Source organism: Rhincodon typus, chromosome 6 (assembly GCF_021869965.1).
Source record: "Rhincodon typus isolate 14 chromosome 6, sRhiTyp1.1, whole genome shotgun sequence".
In the NCBI taxonomy this organism is placed as follows: Eukaryota; Metazoa; Chordata; class Chondrichthyes; order Orectolobiformes; family Rhincodontidae; genus Rhincodon; species Rhincodon typus.
In genome coordinates, this window is record NC_063337.1 from 80,204,785 (window position 1) to 80,231,995 (window position 27,211).

General features: G+C 38.1%; 1 protein-coding gene across 3 annotated transcripts in view; it reads left to right on the plus strand.

Annotated features, from left to right (window-relative positions):
* Positions 1-27,211, plus strand: part of rbm26 (RNA binding motif protein 26) — a 79,102-nt gene that overhangs the window by 5,241 nt on the left and 46,650 nt on the right. For 2 of the 3 annotated variants that reach the window (XM_048597944.1, XM_048597945.1), the window contains exons 2-10: positions 4,696-4,814; positions 10,434-10,570; positions 10,679-10,770; positions 14,797-14,987; positions 17,690-17,947; positions 18,393-18,632; positions 21,000-21,143; positions 23,138-23,278; positions 26,757-26,895. In XM_048597944.1, coding sequence (XP_048453901.1) covers positions 4,696-4,814; positions 10,434-10,570; positions 10,679-10,770; positions 14,797-14,987; positions 17,690-17,947; positions 18,393-18,632; positions 21,000-21,143; positions 23,138-23,278; positions 26,757-26,895 — 1,461 coding nt within the window. The remainder of the gene's footprint in view (positions 1-4,695; positions 4,815-10,433; positions 10,571-10,678; positions 10,771-14,796; positions 14,988-17,689; positions 17,948-18,392; positions 18,633-20,999; positions 21,144-23,137; positions 23,279-26,756; positions 26,896-27,211) is intronic. The other variant, XM_020535792.2, reaches the window with a different exon arrangement.

The window sequence follows — 27,211 nt, forward strand, 5'->3', positions numbered from 1 at the left end:
AGGAAGGGTCACTGGACCGAAACGTTAACTCTGTTTTCTCCTCCACAGATGCTGCCAGACCTGCTGAGCTTTTCCAGCAACTTTGTTTTTGTTCCTGATTTACAGCATCCGCAGTTCTTTTAGTTTTTAGTTGAACCAAAGAATCTATTTCTGTGCTGTACAGCTCTTCGACTGTCTTTCTTGACTAATGCTGTTAACTCTTCCTCCATTTGCTCAACTTTTGTAGATGAGCCTTATTGTCCTAATGTGGTGTGAGACAATTATTCCATTACTTTTTAGATAATATGATTATATAGAAACATTGGGTCAGCTGTCACTACCAAAATAGTGATGAATCTAATGTTGATAGTAGTTATTTATGCAAAAATAAATCACCATTCAGCAAGGGATGTATCTGAGATTATACGCAAATACAGAGAGACCCAGGGTTGTGAACGAATTCTGTTACCGAGAACATGCTCAAGTTGATCTGAACACAATGCAGAGCAATATAAAGCAGCCATTCGTAATTACATGAAATGTTTGTATGTTGGATATTCAAAATTACACCCCTGTGTGGGATTGCATTTGAAAATCAGATGTTTGTAAATTGGGGGCCTCCTGTTTCCAAATTTTACTGACTGAGCTGCATGCTGTGCTGTTGGCTTTGTACAAAGGGCATTTTGTTGCCTCCCTCACCATTTGTATGAAGTTGGAATATTTGCAACCAATGTGGACATGTGATGACACCTTTGGGGCAGCTAGTACTTGAACCTGGACCTTCTAGCCCAGAGGTAGTGACACATATGTATGACAAGACACTTGTAAACCCTGCTGCCCCTGGTATTCCCAGGTGAACTCCTGTCCAAGTACTAGCCAGATCAAAGTTTGTTTAGCTTTTGAGATCAGACCCTTCCAAAACTATTGTGGTTGTGAGCAAAATACTTTTAATCAGCCTGTTCAGACCTGACGTGATGCATGTCTTGCTACAAGCTGGATTTCATCGTGTATCTTCTGGCTCAGAGGTAGGGACAGTATCAATGCTCCTTTCGTGGTGCGTATGAACTCAACCTGTAAAAGATGTTAGGTCTGGTAATTACAAGTATAAACTCTTGTAAGGATGTGCTAAGTGATCACAACGACATAAAGATGACTGAAAATAACTGAAATAAATGGTTGTGGATTGTTCAAATTGATTTCAAGACTAAAGTTTTTTTTTTCCTTTTTCTTCCTAAACCAATCTTTCCCTGTCTTTGACTTTATTTACCTCATTTATATTTTGGTTCCAACAACTTTAATTCACTTTCTCTGTCATTTTGCTGTTAAGGAAGATGTTCGCTTGCATCTCTCTTTCCTTCACTGCAGCATTATTCACTTGCTTTCAATAAACTAGTGGACAAATTGTTTTGAGCTTATTTGTTCAGGGCTAAGTCTCTAATCAATGCAGCTGTGCTGGATGACCTACTACAGCAGAATTAAATCCAGTGTTGATTTTTGGTTTCCCCTGTTGTTAGTAGAAACTGTCCATCATGTATGTAAGTATTATTTGTCCAGCCACAATCACTAATTATGTAAGTTTACATTAGTTGTACTGTTGAGTTTGAACTTTGTCTTTTACATTTATCTTTGCTCTAAAGTATTACTAAATAACATTTACTTCTAGAAGTCAAATAAACGTCTACTTTCCTAACTAGAGTAGATTTAATCAGGCAAAGAAATGAGGGGACAAGGTGTAGAGCTGGATGAGCACAGCAGGCCAAGCAGCATCAATATCCGCCTCCCCCTCTCTCCCTATTTATTTCAGATCCCCCTTCCCCTCCCCTATCTCTGAGGAAGGGTCTAGGCCCGAAACGTCAGCCTTCCTGCTCCTCTGATGCTGCTTGGCCTGCTGTGCTCATCCAGCTGTACACCTTGTTATCTCAGATTCTCCAGCATCTGCAGTTTCTACTATCTCTGAAAGAAATGAGGGGTTTTATTTTTAATAATCTGTTGTTTAAATTCCTCCATTTTGAAAAGAGAAACTTATGGTGATATTGTCATCGTAGAGCTTGACACTGGTTTCAAGGGCACCTGTGGAACAATGTGTTTAAATAGATAGCTTTCAAAGCTCTGAAAAATGGAATGCACCAAACTATATTATATATTTCCTCATTTACATTAATGAAGAATAAATTTGAAACGTGTTTATTTTCATTTTGTTCCATTTTTAATTTGCTTTATAATTTGCATTAATCACCAGTTTGTTAGCTACCATTTTCTAAGTGTTGGAATTCATTATGTTTTAAATTTCTGTTTATCCTTCAGGATTCAATATTATAACTTACTGTTACCAAGATCCTCAAAGTCTGGGTAATTGACAGATGGCTTAGAATTTTTATCAAGCATTACATTGGGATGAGCTGGTGGGAAAATGCTTGTGATACAGCAGAGCATTTTAACAATACTGGCACTCACTATTGATGGACAAAATGACAAGAAAGCATATCTGACAAGAAAGCATATCTGACCAAGTAATCCCAATAAATTTATTTTGGTCTGCCGGGTGCTTTCTACAGTGGCTGACAAACCAGGTTGTTGTGAGTAAAAGGAAAGCACATTGCAAAAGCTGCATACCAGACGTTGTCCCGTTTTCACTCTAATTAACTTTATATCCTGAAACTAAACTAAAAGAGCTGATACTGTCAGGTGCCCTTGTTTGAAGTGTATTTACAGATGGACAGCAGGCAACTGAAAACACAATTCCTACGTAACATTTCCATGTTTGTTATAATTTGTATTTCTGAGTGAACGTTCATTGTCATCCTTATCCATTACCTCCTTGCCTATGATATCCTAATAAGTGATAATGGATGCATCTTAATCAATAGTGACAATCATTAATAGCCTTATCACTGTAGTTGTGAGCAGACAGTGAGTCAGAGTTTGAGTTGCTGAAGTTGATTTGTCTCCCTATTCTTTAAGCAGGTAAAACTGCTTTTCAGACAAAATTTGAAATGATCCAATTCACCATTCAATGTCACTGTTAGGTCCTTAGATTGTACCTTCCAAATCTATGACCACTTCCATCTAGAAGGACAAAAGCAGTAGACACATAGGAATGTCACCACATGCAAGTTCCCCTCCAAGCCACTCACCTCCCTGACTTGTCGTTCCTTTGCTGTTGCTGGGTCAAAATCGTAGAATTCTGTCCCCAGTGGAATTGTGGGTCTACCCACGGCACACAACTGCAGTGGTTCAAGCAGACAGTTCATCATTTTTTCAGGGGCAACTAGGGACCAGCAATAAATGCTGTTCATCCAGTGATGCCTAAGTCCTATGAGAGAACAACAATGTGGAATTTACAGCACGGTATTGGGCCATTTGGTCTAATTGGTGTATTATGGTATTTATATTCCACACAAGTTACTTCCCATTGTGTCTTAATTTCCTTACATTTAATTCTCCCTGCATATATATTAAGGTTTCCTTGAAATGAGTCAGTGCCACTTGCTTCAGTCACTCAACATGGCTATGCATTCCACATTTTCGTCATTTTCTGTAAAAAGATTTCTCAAATTATTTGTTTGATCTTTGTTTTGTTGGCTCTCCTACATTTATTACAGCTGGTCTAGATTTGCTTACAAGTTGAGGCCATTTCACCATGTTTGCCCTCCACAAACTTTTTAGAATGGTCAAGACCTCTACCAGTTTTCCTTAAGCTTTTCTTTTGGATTTTTGGTGTCCTATCATTTCTGCACTTTCTCATATTTTCAGTCTCGCCTTGAATTTTCGAGAAGTGTTTTGCGTAAATTTGTATGCATCCAGAACAAGGCTGGCACGCAGGGTTTGGTTCTGTGATTCATTCTCTGCTTCTCAAGTGTATCCTGTTGAGGAATTGCCCCAGACATAAACAGAAATTGGTCAAGTTAACAAGAACTTCCATGCTTGCTGTTAATCTCCAATATAGATTTTTTTTTTTGAAAGTTAGTCCTGATTGAATGAGATTTAGCTCTGTTTGTAGTGGTCAACTAACTTCACAATTGATGTTGAACATCATCACTGGCCCTGAGCTGCTATATTTCCATTTGTTTTTATACTTTGCCTGGCATTATCGTAATCTTTGGCACCTGTGTTTAAATTAAAAAGCAACATGTTTTAACTTCCCTGAATTTCTATACCTTTGTTTCCTGTTCTGCAACCATCTGTCAATCTATTCTGCTACCGGGCCTTGACTCGATGTATACCAGACTTTATCAGGAGCACCTTTTTTATAGTGCTATGAGGAAAAGATAGGGGTGAGTTGAGTTTCTTTAGCAATGAACCAAAAGGACATGATGGACTGTTTAGCCTCCTGTGCTGTTACTATTTGAGGATTCCATGTATCTGCCAACTCGTAATATATCATGTCAACCCATGTTGTAACACTGCATGTTGTACCTTCATGTAGATATTTTAAATCAAGATACTCAAACCAGTCATGACACATGGCTGAGGCAGGTGGGACTTGAACAATGACTTTGTGGTTGGGGAGGGAAGAGGGAAAGCTGGCAGTCTGAGTCTTTTGTGTAATGTGATCCTTTCAAAATTGAAACTTTTATCTTAATTGTTAAAGTGAGTTATTTCCAACCTTTTAAAGCAAAAATGTACACAACAAATTTTAAGCACATTTTTGTTCAAAGCGTAATTAAATTTAAATTTTGTAGGTTTAAGTATTTTTATGTCTTTGTTCTGTTGCAGATGTGATGCAGATCCATCCGCACTTGCTAAATATGTTGTTGCTTTGGTGAAAAAGGATAAAAGTGAGAAGGAGTTGAAGGCACTATGTGTTGACCAATTAGATGTCTTCCTGCAGAAAGGTATAGTAAAAAAAGTGTTAGTATTGGATCTGTGGTGCCATGAATGATATCTGGAGATGTTCTCCTATTTTTGTATCTATGTATTGAATATGTATAAAGCAAAATACTTCAGATGCAGAAAGTCCAAAATAACAGAAGATATTGTGAATACACAAGCCTGGTTGCATTTGTGTAAAGAGTAACATGAATTGTCAGATTGATGATCTTTGAGCAGAACTTAAGAGTGCTTAGGGATGTACTAGTTTATTAACAAGACTGAGAAGAAAATGATAGATCTGTGATTGATTGGAAGATAGGAGGCATTAAATCAACAATAACGAAGATGGTACAAGGCATATGCAGCGGGCAATGAGTGCAGAAACCAAAAATTCATCTCATGGATGTATAAATGAAAATAGAAAAGTAATTGGGCAAAAGTTGTTGGCCGAAAAATGCAGTCAGCATGGGAGTGCATCAATATTCATTGTAAGCTTTATTGTCTCATACTGTGTTTTGTCCCATCAATTCTGATGAAATAATCTTCCATACCAATACTTACATTGTGCCTTTTCGTTGAAAACCATGTCTACTCCCTCTTCCTTTCCCATTCCAGAAACATGATTGCAATTCCCAATATCCTTACTGTTTACTGCTCTGGCCTCCTTGTTCGATATTTCTTCCGCTGTCATCTTCAGCGGTTTCCACCCCAAATACATCTACTCCAGAGTCACTCCTTTTAACACTGAATTTGGTGGGATGAATTTCCCTCCATGACACTCACTCTCTCCTTCCGAAGGCATCTTGCTATGCAAGTGGAGGAATGGGAACATCCCATTCACAAAACACTCATGTTGTACTTGTTACTTCACTTGCACTTTGTGTAGTGTTTTATATTTTCCACTTTTGGTACAATTTTTTCTACATTGTAGAGATCAAATACAAATTAGTTGATGGTTTTGTAAACAACTCATGTCATTTGAGATGCAGCCTTGAGGTTCTGGCTATTTAAGTTTAGGATCACTATGAAGCAGACCAGGAGGAATATGAAACGGGCTTCAATACCGATGCGGACCGGGAGAAGTGTGAAATGAGCTGGAATTAGTGTGTAGTAGGCCGGGAGGGGTATGAAACAGACTGGGAATATAGTGAAGCATACTGGGAGGGGTATGAAGTGTGCTGAAGTAAGAAAAGATAAAAATAAACTTATCACATGAAAACCATGAGTTGTTTGGCAGGTAGGTAGTCTAGTCTTTGTTTCTTTTTCTCTAAAGTTGGGAAGTTGGTCAAAGGAACTGGGAAATTAAAAGTTTTATTTTGCTCTTTTACAAGTTTATGGTCAGTGCCATCATCCTATGAATGAATAAAAGAAAACTTGACCTGTTTCTAATTAATAGACCAGAAGTATCTTCCTGGTCTGTCCATTGAATAGTTGCGTGTACTTCAATTAAGGCACTGTATTTGAGTGGAATAAAGTTTTATTGTAATCCCTCTACAGCTTTATCTAGCACATTACTGAAGTTGAGTGCCTAAAGCTGCTTATGAGCCCATTTATCTTTTACCTTAAGTGCAGTCTCACATACTGTAAAGATTGCTACTCTACTTTTTATTCATTATTTTAACTTCAAGTTTTGTTTTAATCATGATATATGCAGTCTAGATCCACTACATATACATCAGCTGAATTGATGTTGTTTTCTTTTCATCATGATGTTCCATTTACCTGTGCATTCACCTCTCCCAATATGACTTGTTCCTTATGATAATGGGTTCAACATGTTTTCATACCCTGCATATTATGGCTTAGCTGTTTTGCATTCAAGTTCTGTCTGACTATAAAGGTGTAATTTTGCTACTCCCCTGTTATGTTCCTGGAACCCTACTTAGTTTCCTTGTCGTCGTGTGGTGCTACATCCTTTAAATAAAGTGTCATGCAAATGATCTTGTTCAGTTTTTCAAACTCAATTCCCAAGTGGATTGTACTTTCACTGTATTGAAGATGCCGTTAAAATGATGGGTTTGTATATACTCAGCTTTGGAAAAATTGGGATGATGAGATGAGCAGTTATACATACAGAATAAATAGCAATAAGTTATGAGAGATGTCTGGAAGTATCTCCTTCACTATCACATGCCTTTTGAGACATGCTATTTGAACATAAAGTTGGTGGAAATTTTATGCAGCACTTTGCAAAGAGGCTTGTCAGATTCTTGAGTGAATAGGATAGTAACGGTATAGAAGGCAAAATTGTCAGTTATCTTTTGAGTGTTTATGTCGGTTCAGTCTCTGGTAGCATTTTTTAAATTGCCTTGGGCATCTGGAAAGGAATTTCCTGGTGACGTTTCTGAGTTTGCATGATTTTTTTCTTTTGACTATTCCAGGTAATTTTACAGCTGAGGGTTTGGTTGTATTTTTACTGCACGGATGGTGGGCTTGATGCACTTGATGGTCTCTTCTTGCACTTTGATTCATTCATTCATGTGAATATATCACCAGCTTGTGATCTCTGGATTTGGTTGCAATGCAGGTGCTAGCTACTGCCAAGCAGATGTGTTTACAGCCTCAAGTGTTAGACTTGACAGCAGGTCTTGTGCTGATAAGCTAAGTAATTGGCTGCAACCTAATATCTAATTTAAAAATAAGTTTAATGTGATCATTGGAATTGCTTGTAATTATATTTTCAGTTGACTTTTAATGTTTGATAGTGTTGCACCTAGTGGCTATATTATCTGTGTAGTAATATGTAAGGTGATACATTTTACAACAGTCCATTCAGTGCTTGTATCCTATGGTTTATGTCCATATCCAACTTTCTACTCGATTTTCAGTCAGATCTTGGTAAATTGGCCAACCGGGAAAGATCAAGATGTTTTAAATACTTTGGCAAAAAAAAGCTTAATTTCAGGATTTTTTTGCAACTTTTATATGGTGGTTTAAGGTTCGTTTTGTCCAAATTGGGCTTTACCCATGACATTGGTCAGCAGTTGTTAAGTGTTGCAAGTTTCTGCTGAAGTGCTGATAAGGAAAGGCTAGTATTCTTGATTTCTCTCTTTAATGTGTTGGGGTTGGTGGTCAATCTTATAATGCTTTTGATAAAATCTTTTGAGCAGTAAGGGCGGTAGCATTGAACTTAAGAAATAGATTAGAGGAGTGGACAGACAAGTGAAATTTAGCATCCCAGAAATAATTATGAATCAGAAGTTAAAAAGGAATGAGGAATTTATAACAGTGGGCAGGTAAAGGATACAGAGTAAATTATTAAAACTAAAAGCTGACAAATACCCTGGCCCTGATGGATTTCATCCTTATGTGTTAAAAGAAGAGGCCACTGAAACAGTAAATGCTCTGCTTGTAATGTTAAAATTTCTGAAATTCTGGAAAGGTTCCATCAGACTGGAAAACAGCAAATGTAATTCTTCTATTCAAGAAAATGAGACCAGTAAGCATAAAATTTGTTGTAGAGAAAATGCTGTAATTAATTATTAATGAGATTATATTTAGACACCTTAATGCGGTCAGGCATAATTGACGTGGTATTATGAGAGGGAAATTAGGTTTGTCTAATTTGTTAGGAGTTCTTTGAGGAAGCATCAAGTTGCATAGATAAAGGAAAACTGGCACAGGTACTGTACATGATTTCCAGAAGACATTTTAGAGGTGTCGCATCAAAGATTATGACCCGTTGTAGAAGATAATCTCTAACCATGGATAGAGGATTGCTTCACTAATACGAAGCATAGGTTGGATTTAAATGTATTGGTTCTGATGAGTCACCAAGCCAAAAACGTTAGCTCTGTTTTTTTCCCCACAGATGCTGCTAGTCCTGCTGAGTTTTTTCAGCAATTTCTGTTTTTGTTTTCTTTTTTGCATTGGCAATATGTTTCAAGTGGTGTGCCACGGAATCAATGCTGGGCCCTCAATTATTTACAATTTATATCAGTGTTTTGGGTCAAGGGATTAAAGATATGGTTGCTAAATTTGCTAATGATATAAAGATAGGATGCAAGCATATTGTGCAGACTTCTTATGTCCCTTTCACAGGGAATTAGGTTGATGCGAATGAGTAAAAATGTAGCAGATGGAGAATGTAGGGAAACTGTGAACTTGTCCACTTTGACAAGAAGAATAGGAAATATAAAGTCACTACAGTGTGGAAACAGACCACTTGGCCCATCAAGTCCCCACTGACCCTCTGAAGAACATGTCACCCAGACCCAGACCCTATCCCTATCCCTGTAACCCTGCATTTCCCATGGCCAATCCACCTAACCTGCACATCTTTGGTATGTGGGAGCAAACCAGAGGACCCGTTGGAAACACGCGCAGACACAGCAAGAATGTGCAAACTCCACACAGTCATTCGATGGTGGAATTGAACCTGTGTCCCTGATGCTGTGAGGTAACAGTGCTAACCACTGAGCAAAGTAATATTTAAATGGAGATAAGTTATAGAACTGAGGTTAGGGGATTGTGCGTCTTAGTACACGAAAGTTAATTTGCAGGTACAAGTGATTACGAAGACAAATGAAATGTTGTCATTTATTGCAGGTGGAATGAAATATGGAAAAAAGGACTTGTTGCTATAATGATATAGTGCTTTGGCAAGGCCACTTGTAACTGACTGTACAGTTTTGATGGTTGAAAAAGGATGTAAATGTTTTTAAGGCAGTTTGTAGAAGTTTCCCTCAACTGATGTGTGACGTAGATGATTATGTTGTAAGGAAAGGGTGACGTGTTCAGCTTGTATCCGTTGGAGTTCAGAAGAATGAGAGGTGACCATATTAAAACGCGATCCTGAGGGACTGGATCAGGTGGATAACCTGGGGATATTTCCTCTTGGGCAGGGAGAGACTTGAACCAGGTTTTAGTGTGGAATACTCTTTTCCTATAAGGTAGTGCATGCTGGATTTTTAAATTTATTCAAGGCTGGGTTAGATTTTTGATGACGAGGAAGTCAAGATTGAGGTGTAGATGGGAAGGTGGAGCTGAGACCACAAGCAGATCAGATCTTTTTGAATGTGGAGCAGAATTGAATACTCAAATCTATTCCTGCTGCTGAGTTCTGAGGTGAGAGTACTTTTGACTGACCCATGCATTTGAGCTGAGTATCCATTGATACTGTATTTGATCTTTTCATAGTTTACTACGTGAAGAAACTGAAATTGAATGTAATTTTACTTTGGTTTTGAACTTTTACAGTCGGCTGTGGATTTGAAAACTGTGGAATGCATTCTAACACTAAGGTTATGAATAGAACCACTCAATGGGCTAATGCATTTTGTCTGTTATGTGAAAGAACCAACTTGAAAATGAAAAATCGACTGTTATCTTGGTGGCTTATTTATCTTGCAATTTAAACTGGGCTGAAATATTGGGATAACCAGGTGTAGAACTGGATGAACACAGCAGGCCAAGCAGCATCAGAGGAGCAGGAAGGCTGACGTTTCGGGCCTAGACCCTTCTTCAGAAAATTTCTGCTCCTCTGATGCTGCTTGGCCTGCTGTGTTCATCTAGCTCTGCACCTTGTTATCTCAGATTCTCCAGCATCTGCAATTCCTACTATCTCTGAGCTGAAATATTGTTGGATTTGCAGAATTTTATACCTTTGTAGTATATTGCAACATTGCTGTTATTCCTTTCAGACACCCATACATTTGTAGAAAAGCTTTTTGAAGCTATAACTGCAAAGAGTTACCTACCTCAGTCTGAGCAATTGGCATCCGTGAATGTAAAATCTGAGCCTGCACAACGGCAAGAAAGAGAGGATAGAAAAGAAGAGGTATGTTTAACAGGATTTTGAATCTTTGTTAAAATTTGTTAAATGTTCTAGCCACATAAATACAAATATTTCCTGTTGCTCAGCTTCAATGTTGGTTCATTTAAATAGGGAAGCAAAGATGAAGATGATCGGGAAAAAAAATTTACAAGGAGGCTGAATCACAGCCCACTGCAGTCAGGATCACGACACAGAGATAACCGGTAATTGCTGTTTTCAAGTTTGTAATTTTTTAAGAAGTTCTCTAAGCTGTCAGCAGTTTTTTTGCAGTGTTGTCCTTGAAGACTACTTTTGTCACCGTTTTGACTCAAAAGATTTATCCATTCAAATTTGCCACCCTCCTAAGATGCTGTTCTGATCAGGTTTTTTTAAGTGACAGCGTTTATATATTTACATTTTTTTCTCAATCATTTTCCACATACTTGGAGGGGCTTGTCCTTTTTAAATATTTTAAACTTTTCACTATATGGTTACTCCCATTTGACCTGTATATCTAAGAGATCACTGCAAAATGTGTTATTCCATTTCAAATTAATCACTTATGTGTTTGACATCAATTGTTTGATATGGATGAAGTTCAGAAATTTGTTTGAGAAATAGCAAATGTATGAATGATTGCTTTCTTGAACAATTCAATGACATCTGTCCAACTTGAAACATAGAAACATGCCAAGAAATTCAGGCAGAGGAAAATTTTTGTATACCTTCAATTGTGATGAGGTCTTCTTAAAAACCCCAACACTTTATAGCAAATGTGTTTGTGTGAAGATGATTTATTTGCTGTACACATGAGCTGGTACAATGGATTATGTAGAGCATGTGCAAGAATATAGAAGTTTTCCCTTGTTTTGCTAAGTGACTAATCTTACCGATTGAAAGAAAATATTTTTAAATTCCCTTTTGCATTCAATGTACATTTTGGAAAAAAAAAGCCTTTTAGATGAGAATATATTATTTAATATTCAAAAGTCAGTTGGAAAATCAATTCAAGACTTCAGTGCTTTCTCCAGAGTAGTGGCATCCACCTTGTAGTTAAAAGTTTCATGCACAAGCATCTGAGACCGCTCTCGGGATACCAAGGAGTAGATTATCCATGACCTGTAATTTGAAGTTTGCAAATGTGGCCTGCTGTTGTGATATTTTCGAGCCAAGTGTAGGTCAGAGAACCTATCCCATTTAATTTTTGTGCTACTGATAATTCACGATCTTGTCCAAGTACGTAGAAATATAAGAAAATGAAAGAATTTGGGCAGCACAGTAGCTCAGTGGTTAGCACTGCTGCCTCCCCAGCGCCAGGGACCCGGGTTCAATTCCACCCTCGGGTGACTGCGTGGAACTTGGACACTCTCCCCATGTCTGCTTGGGTTTCCTCCCACGGTCCAAAAATGTGTAGCATAGGTGGATTGGCCGTGGTAAATTGCCCATAGTGTCCAGGGATGTTTAGGTTAGATGGGTTAGATATGGGAAAGCAGGGGTAGGTGAATGGGTCTGGGTGGGATGGTCTTCGGAGGGGTAGTGTGGACTTATTGGGCCGAATGGTCTGTTTCCACACTGTAGGGATTCTATGAAATAGGAGCAGGAGTAGGCTGTGCAGTCTTTGGATTCCACTTTGCCTTTCAGGGCTACTACATTCTGATTTACAACACCCCCATGTTCCTGCAGTATCCCTATGTATCTTGTTGTTTTTAATATGTAGAAATGTGCCAGTCTCTTTGTACTCAACAACTGAGCCTCAACAGCCCTCTGAATTATAAAATCATTGAATCTCTACTGTGTGGAAAGAGGCTGTATGGAACATCGAGTCTACATCCCATGTAGACCCAGTCCCCCAACTCTATCCCTATGATGCTGCTTGGCCTGCTGTGTTCATCCAGCCCTGCACCTTGTTGTCTCTATCCCTGTAATACTGCATTTCCCATGGCCAATCCACCTAATTTGCATGCCTTTGAACCAGAGGAGGAAACTTTTGCAGACCTGGGAGAATGTGCAAACTCCACATAGGCAATCAACCAAGGCTGGAATCAAACCTGGGTCCTTGCTGTTGAGACAGCAGTGCTAAGGGGTTTCCAAGGATTCACCAATCTCTGAAGAAATTTCTTCTTTCTGCTAAATGGCCCGCTCCTTTTCCTGAGACTCTGCCCCTGGTCGAGACAACCCCTTGGGGAAACATTCTTCCTGTAGTTACCTTGTTGATCGCCATAAGCATTTTATATGTTTGCTAGAGATCCCCTCTCGTCCAGTCTGTTTAATCTTTCCTCATAAGACAATCTCAATTTTATGAAAGAGTTTGGTGAAAATTTATAGCAATCCTCATTGCAAGCATGTTTTCCTAGAAGTGGAGACCTGAATTGTGCAGAGTACTCCAGGTGTGATCCACTTTGACTCTGTGTAATTGCACTAAGATTGCTTTACTTCTTTACTCATATCCTGTTATCATTGCTTTCTGTGCTTGCAGTGATTTAAACAAGAGCATCCAAGTCCCTCTGAAGTTTAACACGTCTTAGTCTCTTTACATTTATGAAACACTTTGTAATTCTGTTTTTCCAAGCAAACAGGATAAAAACACATTTCTGGCTGTTGTTTTCCATTTGCCAACTTTTTGTCCACTCACGTAGCCTCACCGAATTCCCTTGAAGCGTCATCGCAGCTACCCCTCCGCTCTCTTTCTAACTAGCTTTTTATATTCTGCAGACTTGGAAATATAACATTCCACATAATTCATGTATGTGGTTCTTCATTTTATTTATCTCTCCTTATTTCAAACTGAGCTAATATTTGCTACCATTTGATCTACAGGTCCCATTCTACTATATTTTTGAAAGTACATGAACTGGTCATCATCTATCTCTGCAGTTCCTTTGTTCTACACGCTGGGATGTAAATCATCATGTCTAGAAGATTGATCTACTAATTCTCATTACTTTGGAGCTTTTTTTTAAAAAAGGAACTAATTGCTACTCTGCAATTAATTGCCTCTTAATTCTCATTGCATCTGAGATGTTTATAGTATTTTTGTCTGTAAAGATACAGCAAAGTATTTGTTCACTTTCTCTGCCATTTCCTTATTCCCCAAAATGAATTCTCTTATGTTCACAATGTACCCAGTTTTGGTTTTTGCCAATTATTTTTGTTTAACGTTTGCATGGAAGTCGTACTTCATTAACCACAAGTGCGATAATAACCCTTCGTTCAAAGGATAACTTGTTCCTTTGTGTGTACCCAACACCCATGTATGCCATTCCAGAGCTATGTGCTTATAGTGGCAGGGACTTTGGAAAGGTTGGGGCTGAGTTCATTTTCAATTATTTGAAATCGAGGGCAATATTATTTTTTACTTGCTAATTTATCAATCTGCTTTCTTCACCCTCTTCTGTAATGTACTGATTTGTAGTTATGATTTCACTGGACCCAACTGTGTTGCAAACTCCTTGTTTGCAGACAGGATGTCTGTTGAAATGGTTTCTTTTTACACAAATTAAATGCTTCAAATCATATGAAGCTTTTAAAATATCTGGAACTACTCTTTAACTATAAAAAAGGCTCTTGCTCAAGCCCAGGAATACAAACAGAAAATATTGGAAATACACAGCACTGTGTCTCAACTACAGATGAGTGTACCTCTTGCTATTGTTAATGTATAAATAGAAGTGTCAAACCTTACCTAAGCCAAAAATCCAAGACTGATGGCATCCATGGTATTATCCAAAGAAGTGAATCCTAAGTTGGGACACGCATCCCTGTCTTATTCTCCCAATGTTATTCCCTTTATCTCACCCATCCCTCCAAAAGCCTAATTACATTTAGTCCAGTAATAATGTGGCTGTTGCTACCTTGGCTGAACTTGGAGGCATTCTGCTGCCTGTGAGTCAGCACACATTACACATTTACCTTAGAACTGAATTAATGAATCTGAGGGAAATTTAATATGTTACCATTCTATCAAATCTTGGATGCTAAAAAAATCTGGGATGATTAACTGTGAGAATACTTTGTTTTATTGATTAGGTGTGTCATATACTAAATGAACCTTGAAATAGCCTATTGGAGCGTTGTTCTGAAACCTATATGGAGTTTCTATTCAGCCAGAAGAATGTTAGTCTAGCTGGATTAGAAAAGTGCATAATCGGCTAGATTCGAATAGTTGCCTAATGAGTGCATAGCTTTCAGTTTAGGTCAGGGGAGCAGTCAGATTATTATTCAGTAATGTTACAGTTTCTGTTAACTTTTAGAAACCGCGATGACAGAAAAAACGATCGTTCTCGTAAAAGGGAGTACGACCGATATCCATCAAGGAGAGATTCATACAGGGACAGATACAACAGAAGAAGAGGAAGAAGCCGAAGCTACAGTAGAAGTCGGAGTCGCAGTTGGAGTAAGGAAAGAAACAGGGACAGGAGCAGAAGCAGGAGTAGAAGCAGAGGTAGTTATATTCAGATGTAAATAAGTCTTGAGCTTTGTATTTAAAAATAACCCTGGGTCAGTATTTTATGCTAACTTGTGGTCCTGAATGATATGATTGATTAAGTCTGTGAACACTTAAAGGAATACTGTAGGGTAGTCCTTGGCTTTTGAGTATTCAATTGAAATGAAAACTAAATCTGATGGGACTTGGTGTATTGAGTAGGCATACTGTGCTTTTAATTGGATAAGTATATTCTCTTTGGCTACATACGGTTTCTTTTTAAAGAAAGTGAGCATCCTCAATGGCCTTTTTATAATGTGAGTTTGAGCAGCAAGTAGTTGTTTTCCATGTATATGTATACAAAACATTTACTTTTATTGAAACCTGCCCATAATTTTTAGCTATCTTATTGTGAAATTGTTTGCTTTCTCAGTTTGAAGCTTTTATTCAATAGCTTGGCAGCATTGTGCATTTGTAGAAGGGTAGAATGTAAGTTTGTTCTTTATAACCCCTGATACAGTGTGATCCAGGTCAGTTGATGAGATGCTTGTAGAGTAGAAGAATAAGCAAGCATGTTTTCAGCGAGGTGACTGCAGGCAGGTATTGCTGATAACCTAAAATGTTGAGAATCTTCATTTTAGACTAGTATAATGTGCTATTAATTTTTTTAAAAATTCAAATTCATTTAACTACTTGCTGTGGCAAGACTTAAAATTTTAACTTAAAAAGTATTGTACAAAAGACCATGTGGTTTTCAAAAACATAATCACTTCTTCATGATATTTTGATGAATGGTGCAAAATTACGCCACAAGCTGCAGAAATATTTTAAAGTGACTGTGTGTCTTTTTCTCAATGTAAATATGCTTTTAGTGCAGGAGGGACTTGTGATGCAACATAAACTTGCACTTGTTCAAAAATCTGTTGCAAATAACCAAACTGAAATCAAATTCAAATCACACTTGTGTTCACTGACCTCCACTGGCTTCAGTTTTCCAGGTTTCATCCTTCTATTCCGATCCCTCCATTACCTTGCCCTTTGTTATTCCTAATTTTCTCCTGCCCAGCCATCCTCCAAGATCTCTGCAATTCACTAATTCTTGTGTACCCTAAATTGTTATTGCTGCATCATTGGTGACTGTGCCTTTCAGCTGCCTAGGTCTTAAGTTCTTCTATTTCCTCCCTAAAACTCTTTAAAGTGAGCATCTTGCCCAAGCATTTAGTCATGTGTTATTATGGTTTATTGTCATACTTTGGATAGTAATTCTCCCTTGAAGTATCTTGCAAACTTTTTTCTGCTATATTGACCGTGCAGTTTTAAATGCAAAGGGTCTTACACCGTGTTATGTACACGGTGTAGATTTGCTGATGTCCCACTGAATCTTCCATGGTGCAGTCATACCACATGCGTAAAATTCCTGGTGCATTTCTTGCTAGCTTAACACATGCTCTTCTGCTATCAAAATTATTTTGTTATACGTGAATTGAAAATTAGTTAAATGAAAAAGATGGACTTCTGAGTTCACTAGTTGAATCATGAACTAAAGTTTTCCATTGTGACACTTAATTGAAGTGAGTGCCTGATCTGGCATAAATCTTAAGATGAAAGGGATGTCGTTCCATGTAGATTCAAAGAATGATGGAGCTCAGATGGAGACCATTTAGTCATTATGCTTCTGTTGATTGTCTAAAAGATCTGTTCAGAGTCTTAACTGAACAATTAAAAAGAGATGCATGATAAAGCAGAGGTGGAGACATTTAACAGCTGAGAGAAACAAATTTTGAGAATTGATTTCTGTGAATTCAAATGCTGAGGAAGCCAGTTAAAAAAATTGTTTGTCATACACAACAGTATTCAATCGATGTTAGATGCAAAAATTTCTCAGTTCACATTTTATCTTGCTTTTTGTTCTCTACTTTGTTTATCAGCCCACGTTATTTTGGCTGACTGGCATTCAGTAGTTAATGTTCAGCAATTAGTTCTATAGATGGATTGCTGAAAAGAGAGGCATATTACTGAAGCCTTGCATCTTACACTCATCAGAACAAATGTAGGAATGCCGGTTTCGGAAGAAGACAACAATTTATGCCAGAGGAAAAAGGGTTCTGATTGGTTGGCAAGTGAGCTGCATTCACTTGTTGGGATCCAATCTCTGCAAAGAAAAGACATATGTTGAAGCCTTGCATGTTTTTTGAATGACCATGAAGTGTCAAGGGTGGATATTTCATACATGTTCTCCATGGCAACAACTTAACCACGAGAGTTAACTTGCCAATCAACTCCTTTTGTTTTGTGATGGTTTAAAATTTGAATCCCTGCATTTGTCCTGTTCAGTGCAAGATGAAGAGCTTTGGCAAAATGTCTCTTTTAAGTGATATTCAAATTCCTGCTGCCAAGTGACTTGGTGCAACCAACTCTGTTCATATTAGAACATATTTATTATTGTGTAATGAGATTAATTTAGTATTTTTGGTGCGAATGGCACTTCCGGAATGTTCATTGAAACTGTCAACTCAATGAAAAATGCTTACTGCTGTATATACTGTTGCATAGTTACGTAGTTTTATTTTTGATAAATATAAGTGCAACAATATTGTAAAGTTAAAATCTAATGTAGAAAGTCTCAAATATAGACATTTCTATTACTTTGGCTTGTAGTAGTTTGTAAAAATTAATGTTCTAACTCCTTCACAATAATATTGATTCCTTTGTTCTTTCAGAGAGGGATTCGGGGAAGTCCAAGTATGACCTTGACAGGACAGAATCGTCAGAAAGTGGCTACACTCCCAATACTGTGGCAAACTTGACATCTGGCCATTATCCTGTTCCCACTCTGAGTAGTGCAATCACAGTCATCGCACCAGCTCACCATGGCAACACTACTACAGAGAGTTGGTCAGAGTACCATGAGGACCAGATTGATCATAGCTCATATGGAAGGGGGCCACTTCCAAAGAAGCGCTGTCGAGACTATGATGGTAATGCAGAATTGTTGCAGTGTTAAAAAGATTGTCACCCACTTAAATGCCAAATTTAAATACTGTAACAATGCTGTAAACTCAATTTGATGTCCTGAGATTAAAACAAGAATAAGTTTATGGAGGAAATGTAAATTAAAGCAGTGTGGAAATACAATATATACAAGTTAATGGCATTATTCAGTGAAATGCTGCACTTGACAGCCATCAATTCATTCCCTCCATTTTGTTGTGTTTGCTTAGCAGGAATGGCTGGATAAAGGAAATGTTTCACTCTCAACGAGGTGGGGGGGGTGGCGGTGGTGGTGGTGGTGTCCCATTAAGAGACTGTTACTGTATTGTATTGTTAAATATGTATTCCAGATTGGCATAAAAATTTGTTTCGATGTGTTGCAAATCATGTTGATTCTATGTGCTTTATGCCGCCTTACTTTGTGTTTTTCAGAAAAGGGCTTCTGTATGAGAGGTGACATGTGTCCGTTTGACCACGGAAGTGATCCAGTAGTGGTAGAGGATGTGAATCTTCCAGGCATGCTGCCTTTCCCCTCACAGTCTTCAGTAGTTGAGGGACCAAATCCTGCCCCCCTGCCTCCACCACCACCCATTCTGGCTCCTCCACCTGTTAATCTGAGGCCTCCAGTCCCTCCACCTGGACCATTACCCCCCAATCTGCCTCCTGTTGCAGGTAAAGTATGAGCTTTCCATTCATGCTTGAGTTTCAAAAAATGTTAAAATAAGTACAGAGCACTTAATCAGCATATATTGTAGGTTATTAAGCTCTTGTCCAACACGTATTAGAGATGAAACAAAAATAGAAGTTGCTGGAATAGCTTGGCAGGTCTAGCAGCATCTGTGAAGAGAAATCAGAGTTAACGTTTCGGGTCCGGTAACCCTTCCTCAGAACTGACGAGAGCTAGGAAAATGTCTGTTACTTGCAGAAGATGGGGTGGGGAGGTGGAGGTCTGGAGTTCTGGAATAAACGATCGGTGGGGATAGAGCCCAAAAGAAAGAGAAGAACAGTTGGACACACAAAGGAGTGGATAATGATCTGATTAGGAAGGTGAATAGCTGTTAATGGAGACTGTTGGTGGCTAACGGTAGGTAGTGTATAATGGCAGGCTGTGATAACAAGGCCTGGTGTATGGGGTTGGGGACAAGGACATGGGAGAGTTCAGGCCCTAAAATTATTGAACTTGGTATTGAGTCTGGAGGGCTGCAGGGTCCCCACGCGGAAAATGAAATATTGTTCTCATTTTGCTTCTAATATACAACATGCACAATTCTTTTGGTTTTTATTATGTATTAAAGATGATCTTGTCTGCAAGAATAATCGTACTGGCATATTTCAGTGAGTTCCCACCTTTTTTAAAATCATTGAATGGACTTCAGAAGGTTACACTTTCACAATTTTTGAACTATTTCCTTTCTAAGTTCAAAGTTACTTCAGTGTCTTTATCCTAACTGTGCCAAGTTGCTTGCAGATATTTTAAACTATGACATTAGAATTTCTTTTGATGGACAATAATTAGGTTGGCTGATCTCTGCTGATGTAGTTGCCCTAAAAGCAACCTCAGAATCCTTGAGGGTAGGAGCAGAAAAATGAATTGACAGTTCAGGTTCATTTGCTGTACCATAATTAATTTGCTAACTGTATGCGTAAATGGCAGTTGAGACAAGATCAGGCACAATTTTTTTCAAGCACTTTTCACTTTACTAACCCATTGACTATTTTGTCGAGGCTTCCACACACGAATGGCCACTTGGACATTGTAGAAGGAGGTGACAAAAGCCTTCAGCAACATTCTTTAAAAGAACTGATACTTTTTGGCTGTGGTGTGAGATTGTTAGACAGACAGAATACAAAAATAGTTGAATTCTTTCACAATTTGAAATGTCAATGAAATGGATAAGACTAGGATTGTTGTCTAGTAGAGAAAACAAGTGCGCATCCCACTGAAATCGTGGTCGTTTCATGTCTTTAAGAAAAGTAACCCTCAGTTGTCTCTGTGCTACATAAGGCATGACTAGGTTCTCTATAAAGACATCACTCCTTTGGATGATCTGTGACTTCAATTTATTTTCCTCTGTCAAAAAAGGACCCACATAGGCCAAGAGGTATTTTTAATTTGGTCTCGAAGATACTGAATTTCAACCAAAACCTGTTGTGTAAAATGTGCTATGTGTGTAACTGCTTAACAGAAATATTACTGCTTCAGTATTTCAGCCTTGACTCAGTGGTATCACTCTTGTGGCTGAGTCTTAATTTCGTGAGTTCAAGTCCCACTCCTGAACAAGTGCATTATCTTAACTAAAACACTACGAGGGAATGCTAGCCTGTTGGTGCCCCTACCCTTCAAGTGAGATGTTAAACTCAAGCTCTTTTTTTTGCCTGCCTAAGTGTGGGTAAAAGATTTGTGAATTTTTCTGCTATCAAGTGGTTATCAATTACTTTTCAATAAATATCACCAAAAACAAATTATCTGATTACTTAGTCCTTCAAATAGCAATGAGATTATACTGTATGGGGAGGCGATGGCCTGGTGATATTATCACTGGACTGTTAATCCAGAGACCCAGATAATGTTCTGGAGACCCAGGTTCGAATCCTGCCACGGCAGATGGAATTTGAATTCAATAAACATCTGGAATTAAGAATCTAATGATGACCATGAATCCATGGTCCTTTAGGGAAGGAAACTGCCATCCTTACCTGGTCTGGCCTACATGTGACTGAACTGCCCTCTGGGTAATTAGGGATAGGTAATAAATGTTGCCTAGCCAGCAACACCCTCATCCCATCAATGAATAAAGGTATGAAATTTGGTTGCTCTGTTTGCCTTCAACATTGATCTCATCACTGGCTATGTAGTGCTTGAGGAACAACGTGAGCTTGTAAGGGTGCTATATAAATAACAGGTTTGCTTTTTCCTTTGAAACTTGATGGGAATTATGTTTGATCTCAGTGTTTTGTTGCAATATTTTATTTCTAAAAACTGCTGGTTTGCAGACTTGAAGAACAGTTGGCATTTTAAATTTGTCATTTTGCTTTTAGTAGGTCCCCCACCACCTTTACCACCACTTCAACCTCCTGGATTGGATGCACCCCCAAGCTCAATTACTAGTTCAGTGCCTCCTGTTGTCACATCTGTAATTCATCACCAGCCTCCTGCACCACAGCCTCCTCCATATACAGCAGGTAGAATAATTATCTGTCAAAGGCTTTTTTTAAGGCCAATGTTAATAAGACATTCTATTTCTTTGTTTTATATTTCAAATGATGCATTTGAGGTTGCTGAGCTGAATTAAAGTTTGAGGAAGCTTGTTTCAGTTGTCATTGAGACCAGGGGAATGTTTTATGATGTAATGTATATACATGGACTAAAGAAGTAAGAAATTCCTTCATGTCCTAGTCATGGAGATAGCCAAAGGGATGGAAATCTGAACATAGGAGAGCTGAATCAATACCTGTTGCCCACTGATCAGAACTGGACCTTACAAAATGCACCAGAAATTTGTGGTCACAGAGATACGACAGCATATACGTTTGTAGTGGGTCATGTGCAATTATAGTTGAGTAGAATGTGGAATTCTTATCAGATAGCTAGATGCTGTCCAAATAGAAAGGTAGTCAAGCTTGGGAGAATGAGATCAATGTTTGTTACCATCCATATCCAATAGATGATATATAGAAAAGGGGATGGTTGAATATACTTGGTAAATTGATTACTCCTTTGGCATAGGATACAATATTTATTCAGTCTATGCAAGATACAAGGGAATTAGAGGGATTATTACAGTTAAGCTTTTATTAGAATTCATTCTGCAAGATTGAACATTTTGCTTCTTCTTAGACTGATCACTGTTATAAAAGTGACCACAGCCTGCCAGATGACTTGTCTGTTTTCTTGTATTTGGGAATTTGCAGTATCTCAATGCTGTAATGATGACTAGGGGATTAATATTTTGTGATATTTCTTTGAATTGATCTGTGCTATGCATAGATATCATTGTTAAAATTTAGTCGATTGCATGCTGAGTGTAAGCTTGGATTTTCAAGGCATATAAGAGTTGAAATAAGAGGTAACTGAGGGAGGCCAGTAATGCTAGAATTTTGTAACATAAGATTCTGAGAGCACAACAAAATTGTTTAATGCCAAAAGTTAGAAAGGAAGAATGATTTGAGAATATTTAAGTTTGCAAGTAATCAGCATATCACTGCATGCAATTTGACTTGGTGGGAGGGTGGGAGGTGCTGTTCAAAAAAATATGCTGACTATTGATTTATTGTAAGCTTTAATTGGTACTTCGTGCAGAAAAGCAATGGCAAATGCTCTCCCTGCCCACAGGTTGCCAAAAGACTGTGGCTGTTGCTTAGCTTGTTTAGTTGTACCAGTGGAAGAATTTTTATTTTTCTCTCCTAAAAATACACTTCTTAATAAAAACTTGAACCCCAACTCTAAATTATTTTCATATTTTACACCTACCTTATTAAAGTGTGTACTCATTACACAAACATATGCATGCATACTCTGTTAATACCAAGGATTTGCTTTGTGTCATCACATGAGGTTAGAAGAAAATAGAGTCATTAATCTGAATCTCATTCAGATTTATGCTGATGGAGAGACCTACACCTGATTTAAATTTGGGTTTTCCTTGAAGATGTGCCAATTCATTGTCAAGTATCAGCTAACAACAATCAGGAGAATTTATAAGTGAGATTAGTTTTATGTCTGAAGTGGTCTTGCTGATTGTAACAGATTACCTTTCCCTTCTAAGCATCCCATTCTAGTTTCTAGCTTGGTGTCTGGCCTCTTATCCCTGCTTTTGTAATTTCTGAACATTATTTCACCAGAGCTGTCTTTTCTAATGTATCCTTTCCAGACTCTCTTTCTGTATATTCAATCCTCAGCATTTGCGGCAGCAATTTACCTGCCCCAGCCCAGCTCTGTGGAACTTTTCCCTATCCACTTATCATTCCTTCCCACTTGTGCATATGTACTTTTTAATTACCTCTCCCAATGTAAACACACCTCAGCATCCATTTCTTGCCTTACTTTATACCCCCATCTTCGTAATGACTTGTGTGTTCCTTACATTAAACACGTTACATAATTGCGGGTTTGGTTACAGCTGAATATCTCTACAGAGTAATGAGGCTTGGTCACTCTTATTTGTTTTTGACTGTAGAAACCTATGAAACTGATGGATATAATCCTGAAGCACCAAGTATAACCAGTACTTCAAGACCTGTTTACAGACACAGGGTACACAGCCAAAGACCTAATTTAATTGGACTTACATCTGGAGATATGGATCTGCCACCACGAGGTACTGTAGGAATTAGATCTAAAAATCTGCTCTCCTTAGGCACAATCATAAAAATCATATCCCCTACAAAACTGGTACTTCAGTTCATGTAACAATGCATTTTAGTTGTTTGTGCTTGAGGGTAGTGACAACCTGGCTGCGTGATTTCATGTACTACCTGTGTTGCCTAAGGTTCTATCGTGTGGTTTTATCAACATCAAATCACACTTTGTTGTCTTACCTCTATTTCTTTAGTAACTTCTCCTCCTCATGTATCTTGTCTTGTTCCATGCAGTAGCTTGACTCTTGACTAAAGTTATTGTTCTATACTAAACACCCTTACCCCGAGCCTGAGTTTCTCACTGTATTAGCCTGCCTCCTCTCTGCTTTCTTGTCTCAGTCTCTACATAAAGGAAATCATTTTCTTTTTGTGATGCCAGCCATCGCATCAGTGTGCTGACTGAAGTTTCCTGCTCTTTCGTCTTCCCTTCATTTCTCTCTCCACATTGAACATTGACTCTCCCACCACTCATCATTGCCATCTTTTTGGCTCCTAGTCCTTGTCTTCACTATTGTCTCTAATCACTTGTGTTGTTTTGAGAGCAGCATGTTTAGTCCCACTGCCCCTCCTTCATACCCACAGACAAATGTCATTTTCAGCTAATTTCTTTTTCAAGTCACAGTTGAATTTGCTCCACTGTGCTTGGCGTGTTCCCATTCTAACTGCTAGTTGAGTAAAGATTTTCCCTGGATTACCTCTGCTGCTGTTGTTGTTCACTTCAAATAGGTGTCCTCTGATGTTAACACTTCTACTAATGGGAACAGTTTATCCTATTTACTCTATCTGGATCCCTCATGATTTGGAACATATTGACCAAGTCTTCTCAAGCTCCTCTTTTTCCGAAGAGGGTGCTGTCCCAGCTTCCACAATTTATCTTCAGAATTGAAATTTCTCACGTCTGAGACATTCTCTGAAATCCTTTCCTCATTTTATCCAATTCTTTTACAATTTTTCTGCAGCATTGTGTTCAGAATTTATTCAATACTCTGTTTGAGGGCTAACCAATGTTGTCGTTGAGGTTCACTAAGTTGCTTGCTTTTGTACTCAATGCCATCAAGACCCTCTGTTTAGTAACCTCTACATCATGTCCCCTTCCACTTGCCCAGGTGCGCTAACCATGAGCATCCTTCTTACCTATCTCCTATATGCCATCTGAGCTGAGCTCGTCCATGAGACCTACTTCTGTTTGCATGACTCCTTTCCCACTAAACTGATTAATTGTAAATGTTTCTCACATTGATCTTAAAACACCTTTTGAGCCCTCTGTCCTTGCAAACTACCTCCTCGTTTCTGCCTTCCACTTTCTCTAATTTATTGCTGCATCGTCCAACAGAATGAGACTTTGTTGGGACTCCGCTTACATTAAATGACTTGCAGTTTAAATATATTTGGCAAAGGTTTCTTTTTTTTTTTCCTGCCCTGTCTGGAGACAAATGTTTATCCTTGGTCCCTTTCCTATTTGTCAATGATCTGCTGTTTCTTAAGGACTTAAAAAGACATAAGATGAGATTATATGTATATATTGGTAACCTACAGCTCTAAATCTCCACCAGCTCTGGCCCCTCCATTGTTGATGTGTTTTTATCCTATTTGCCCAACTTAGTGCTGTGTAATAAGCAGCATTTGTCTTTGTTCCTTTACCTAATTCAATACAATCTCTGGTCAAAGCTCGACCCTAATATTGGCATTCTAGTTGACCACTTGTTGAGCTTTGTGCTGCACATCCTTCCAATTATAAGGTAGTTTATATTGGTACAGATGGTCTCCAATTTACAAATGTCTGAGCTGTGAATGCTCATACTTATGAACAGGATCTATACAGGCTGTATTATTATTCACTTTAAAGATCCAACATGTGAATGTTTCCTTACACATACAAACAGCTATTTTATATTTCCGACCTTCTCTTCCAAATCGCGTGAAAATCGATTTGTGAGCCTATTCAAGAGTGGAACCTGTTCGCAACCTGGGGACTAACTTAACATTCTTAACATCTGCCTGTTTCCTAATGTGTGGCAAATTCTTCTTGCCCATATTATGATACTAGCTGGTGGTACAAATTGACGCTTCTAATTCCAGAATGAAAAGTGATTTGATAGATCATATGTTTTTCTTAATTAAAGTTGTGGCTCCTTACAAGGCTAGAGATTTCCTTTAACAACAGGAGTTTAGGATACAAAAAAAATCAGATCAAACAATCTAAATATAGTGGATAGTTAGCAATCAAAACTTGCATGCAATCAAAGTTCAACCTGTTTCCTCACACTTATACAGGCATAATTCCAGAGAAATTACACACCTGTCTCAACTTTTCTTAATGTATTACTTAACTGATTGGTGACAGTTTCTTGCCTTGGATTGTGGAGACAATTCCAATAATTTCTTTCTAAGTAAGCCGACATGAACTTTTCGACACATCTAAGAGTTTGATCTTTGTCAGTTCTAAGAATTGTAAATTTCTTACCAAACTCTGCTGGTTTGGAAGTTTCTCAAACTAAACCTTTTTGCTGCGATAACTCGGGTCCCCTAAACTGCCCAAAGAAGTGCTCTTTGAAGAGAAACTAAATTTGGGTCTTCACTCCACTCTGCTTTCTGAATTGAATTAAAACTGAAGACGATCCTCGATTCTTCTGAGTTGAAAAAATAACGGCCTTGCATGTTTACCCTACCTCTTTAAACCCAGAAATATAAACATATTTCCATGAACACCCCAGGGATCTGGAGTTATCTGCTTTCTGATGAAGTGCTGGATATACTCATTAGTATATGAATGCTGGAATGACTCGACCTGTTTGTAAAGAAAACGCTTCAAAGAAGCAAATAGCACTCACCTGCCTCTGTTTTGAAATTTACATTCCAAAAGTGGTATTTGTACATAAATGATGTACCTTTCGTCACACTCGTCACTTTATGTGAATGTAAATTGGCTCATGCTTCCCCAGTACCTTGTTTTAAGACTTTTTTGCATTCAGATCCTATCTTGGTAACTTCCTCCAGCTCGGTAGCTCTCGTGTGAACTCTGTATCAGTCCAATTCAAGCCAGTTCAGTTTTCCCAATTCTGCCTTTACCCCACCATTTCTGGCCAATGTCTCAGCTTTGGAATTTTATTTTTAAACTTCTCCATTCTACTATCTCCTTTTCTTCCTTTAAGTTGCTTAATAAAACCTACTCTCCTGATCCCTCCTCGCCTTTCCTTCAGTTCAATATCTCTTTGTATCTGATTACACTCTTTGAAGTGCTTTGAGTTTTTTTTTGTGTATTTAAAGATGACATAAACACAAGTTACCATCGTAAGTTACCATCGTTAATTACCACCTCCCATACATCTAAAACATTTCTATATCTTAATCATGAAAAAGACTTGATGGCATATTGCATAAGTTTTCAATGAAGTATGTTCTGGTCTTGAAACTTACTCCTATCTGTTCACATTCTAGCTGTAAATATTACTGTGAAAACCGAAAAACCTGTTAGCAACAACAACAACATGAGAATAGTGGTGGATTCTGAGTCCAGGAAACGTACAATTGGGGCTTCTGCTGAAGGAGTGCCTGCAAAGAAGTCCTGGTTTGACAAGTAAACTTTGGTTTTCAATTTTTTTCTTGCATATTGTTACCCTTTAGTAGTTTTCTTGGTATTACAAATGCACTTTGTAAACTTGCTGTCACTGACCTTTTCAATACGCTGGGGTAACAGAGTGTAAAATTTCCTTAGGGTTCACCTGGTGAAATAAGTGGTTGTGCATTAAGAGTTTGTCACTCTGGCATATCCATTTTAGTTTATATAATAAATTTTTTTGAGCCTCACTTTTTTCTTAGTTATTATCTTTAATTATTGAGAACAGTTCCACATTTTTAGGTGCAGCATTTTTTTTTTTTAAAGAAGGTGTAGA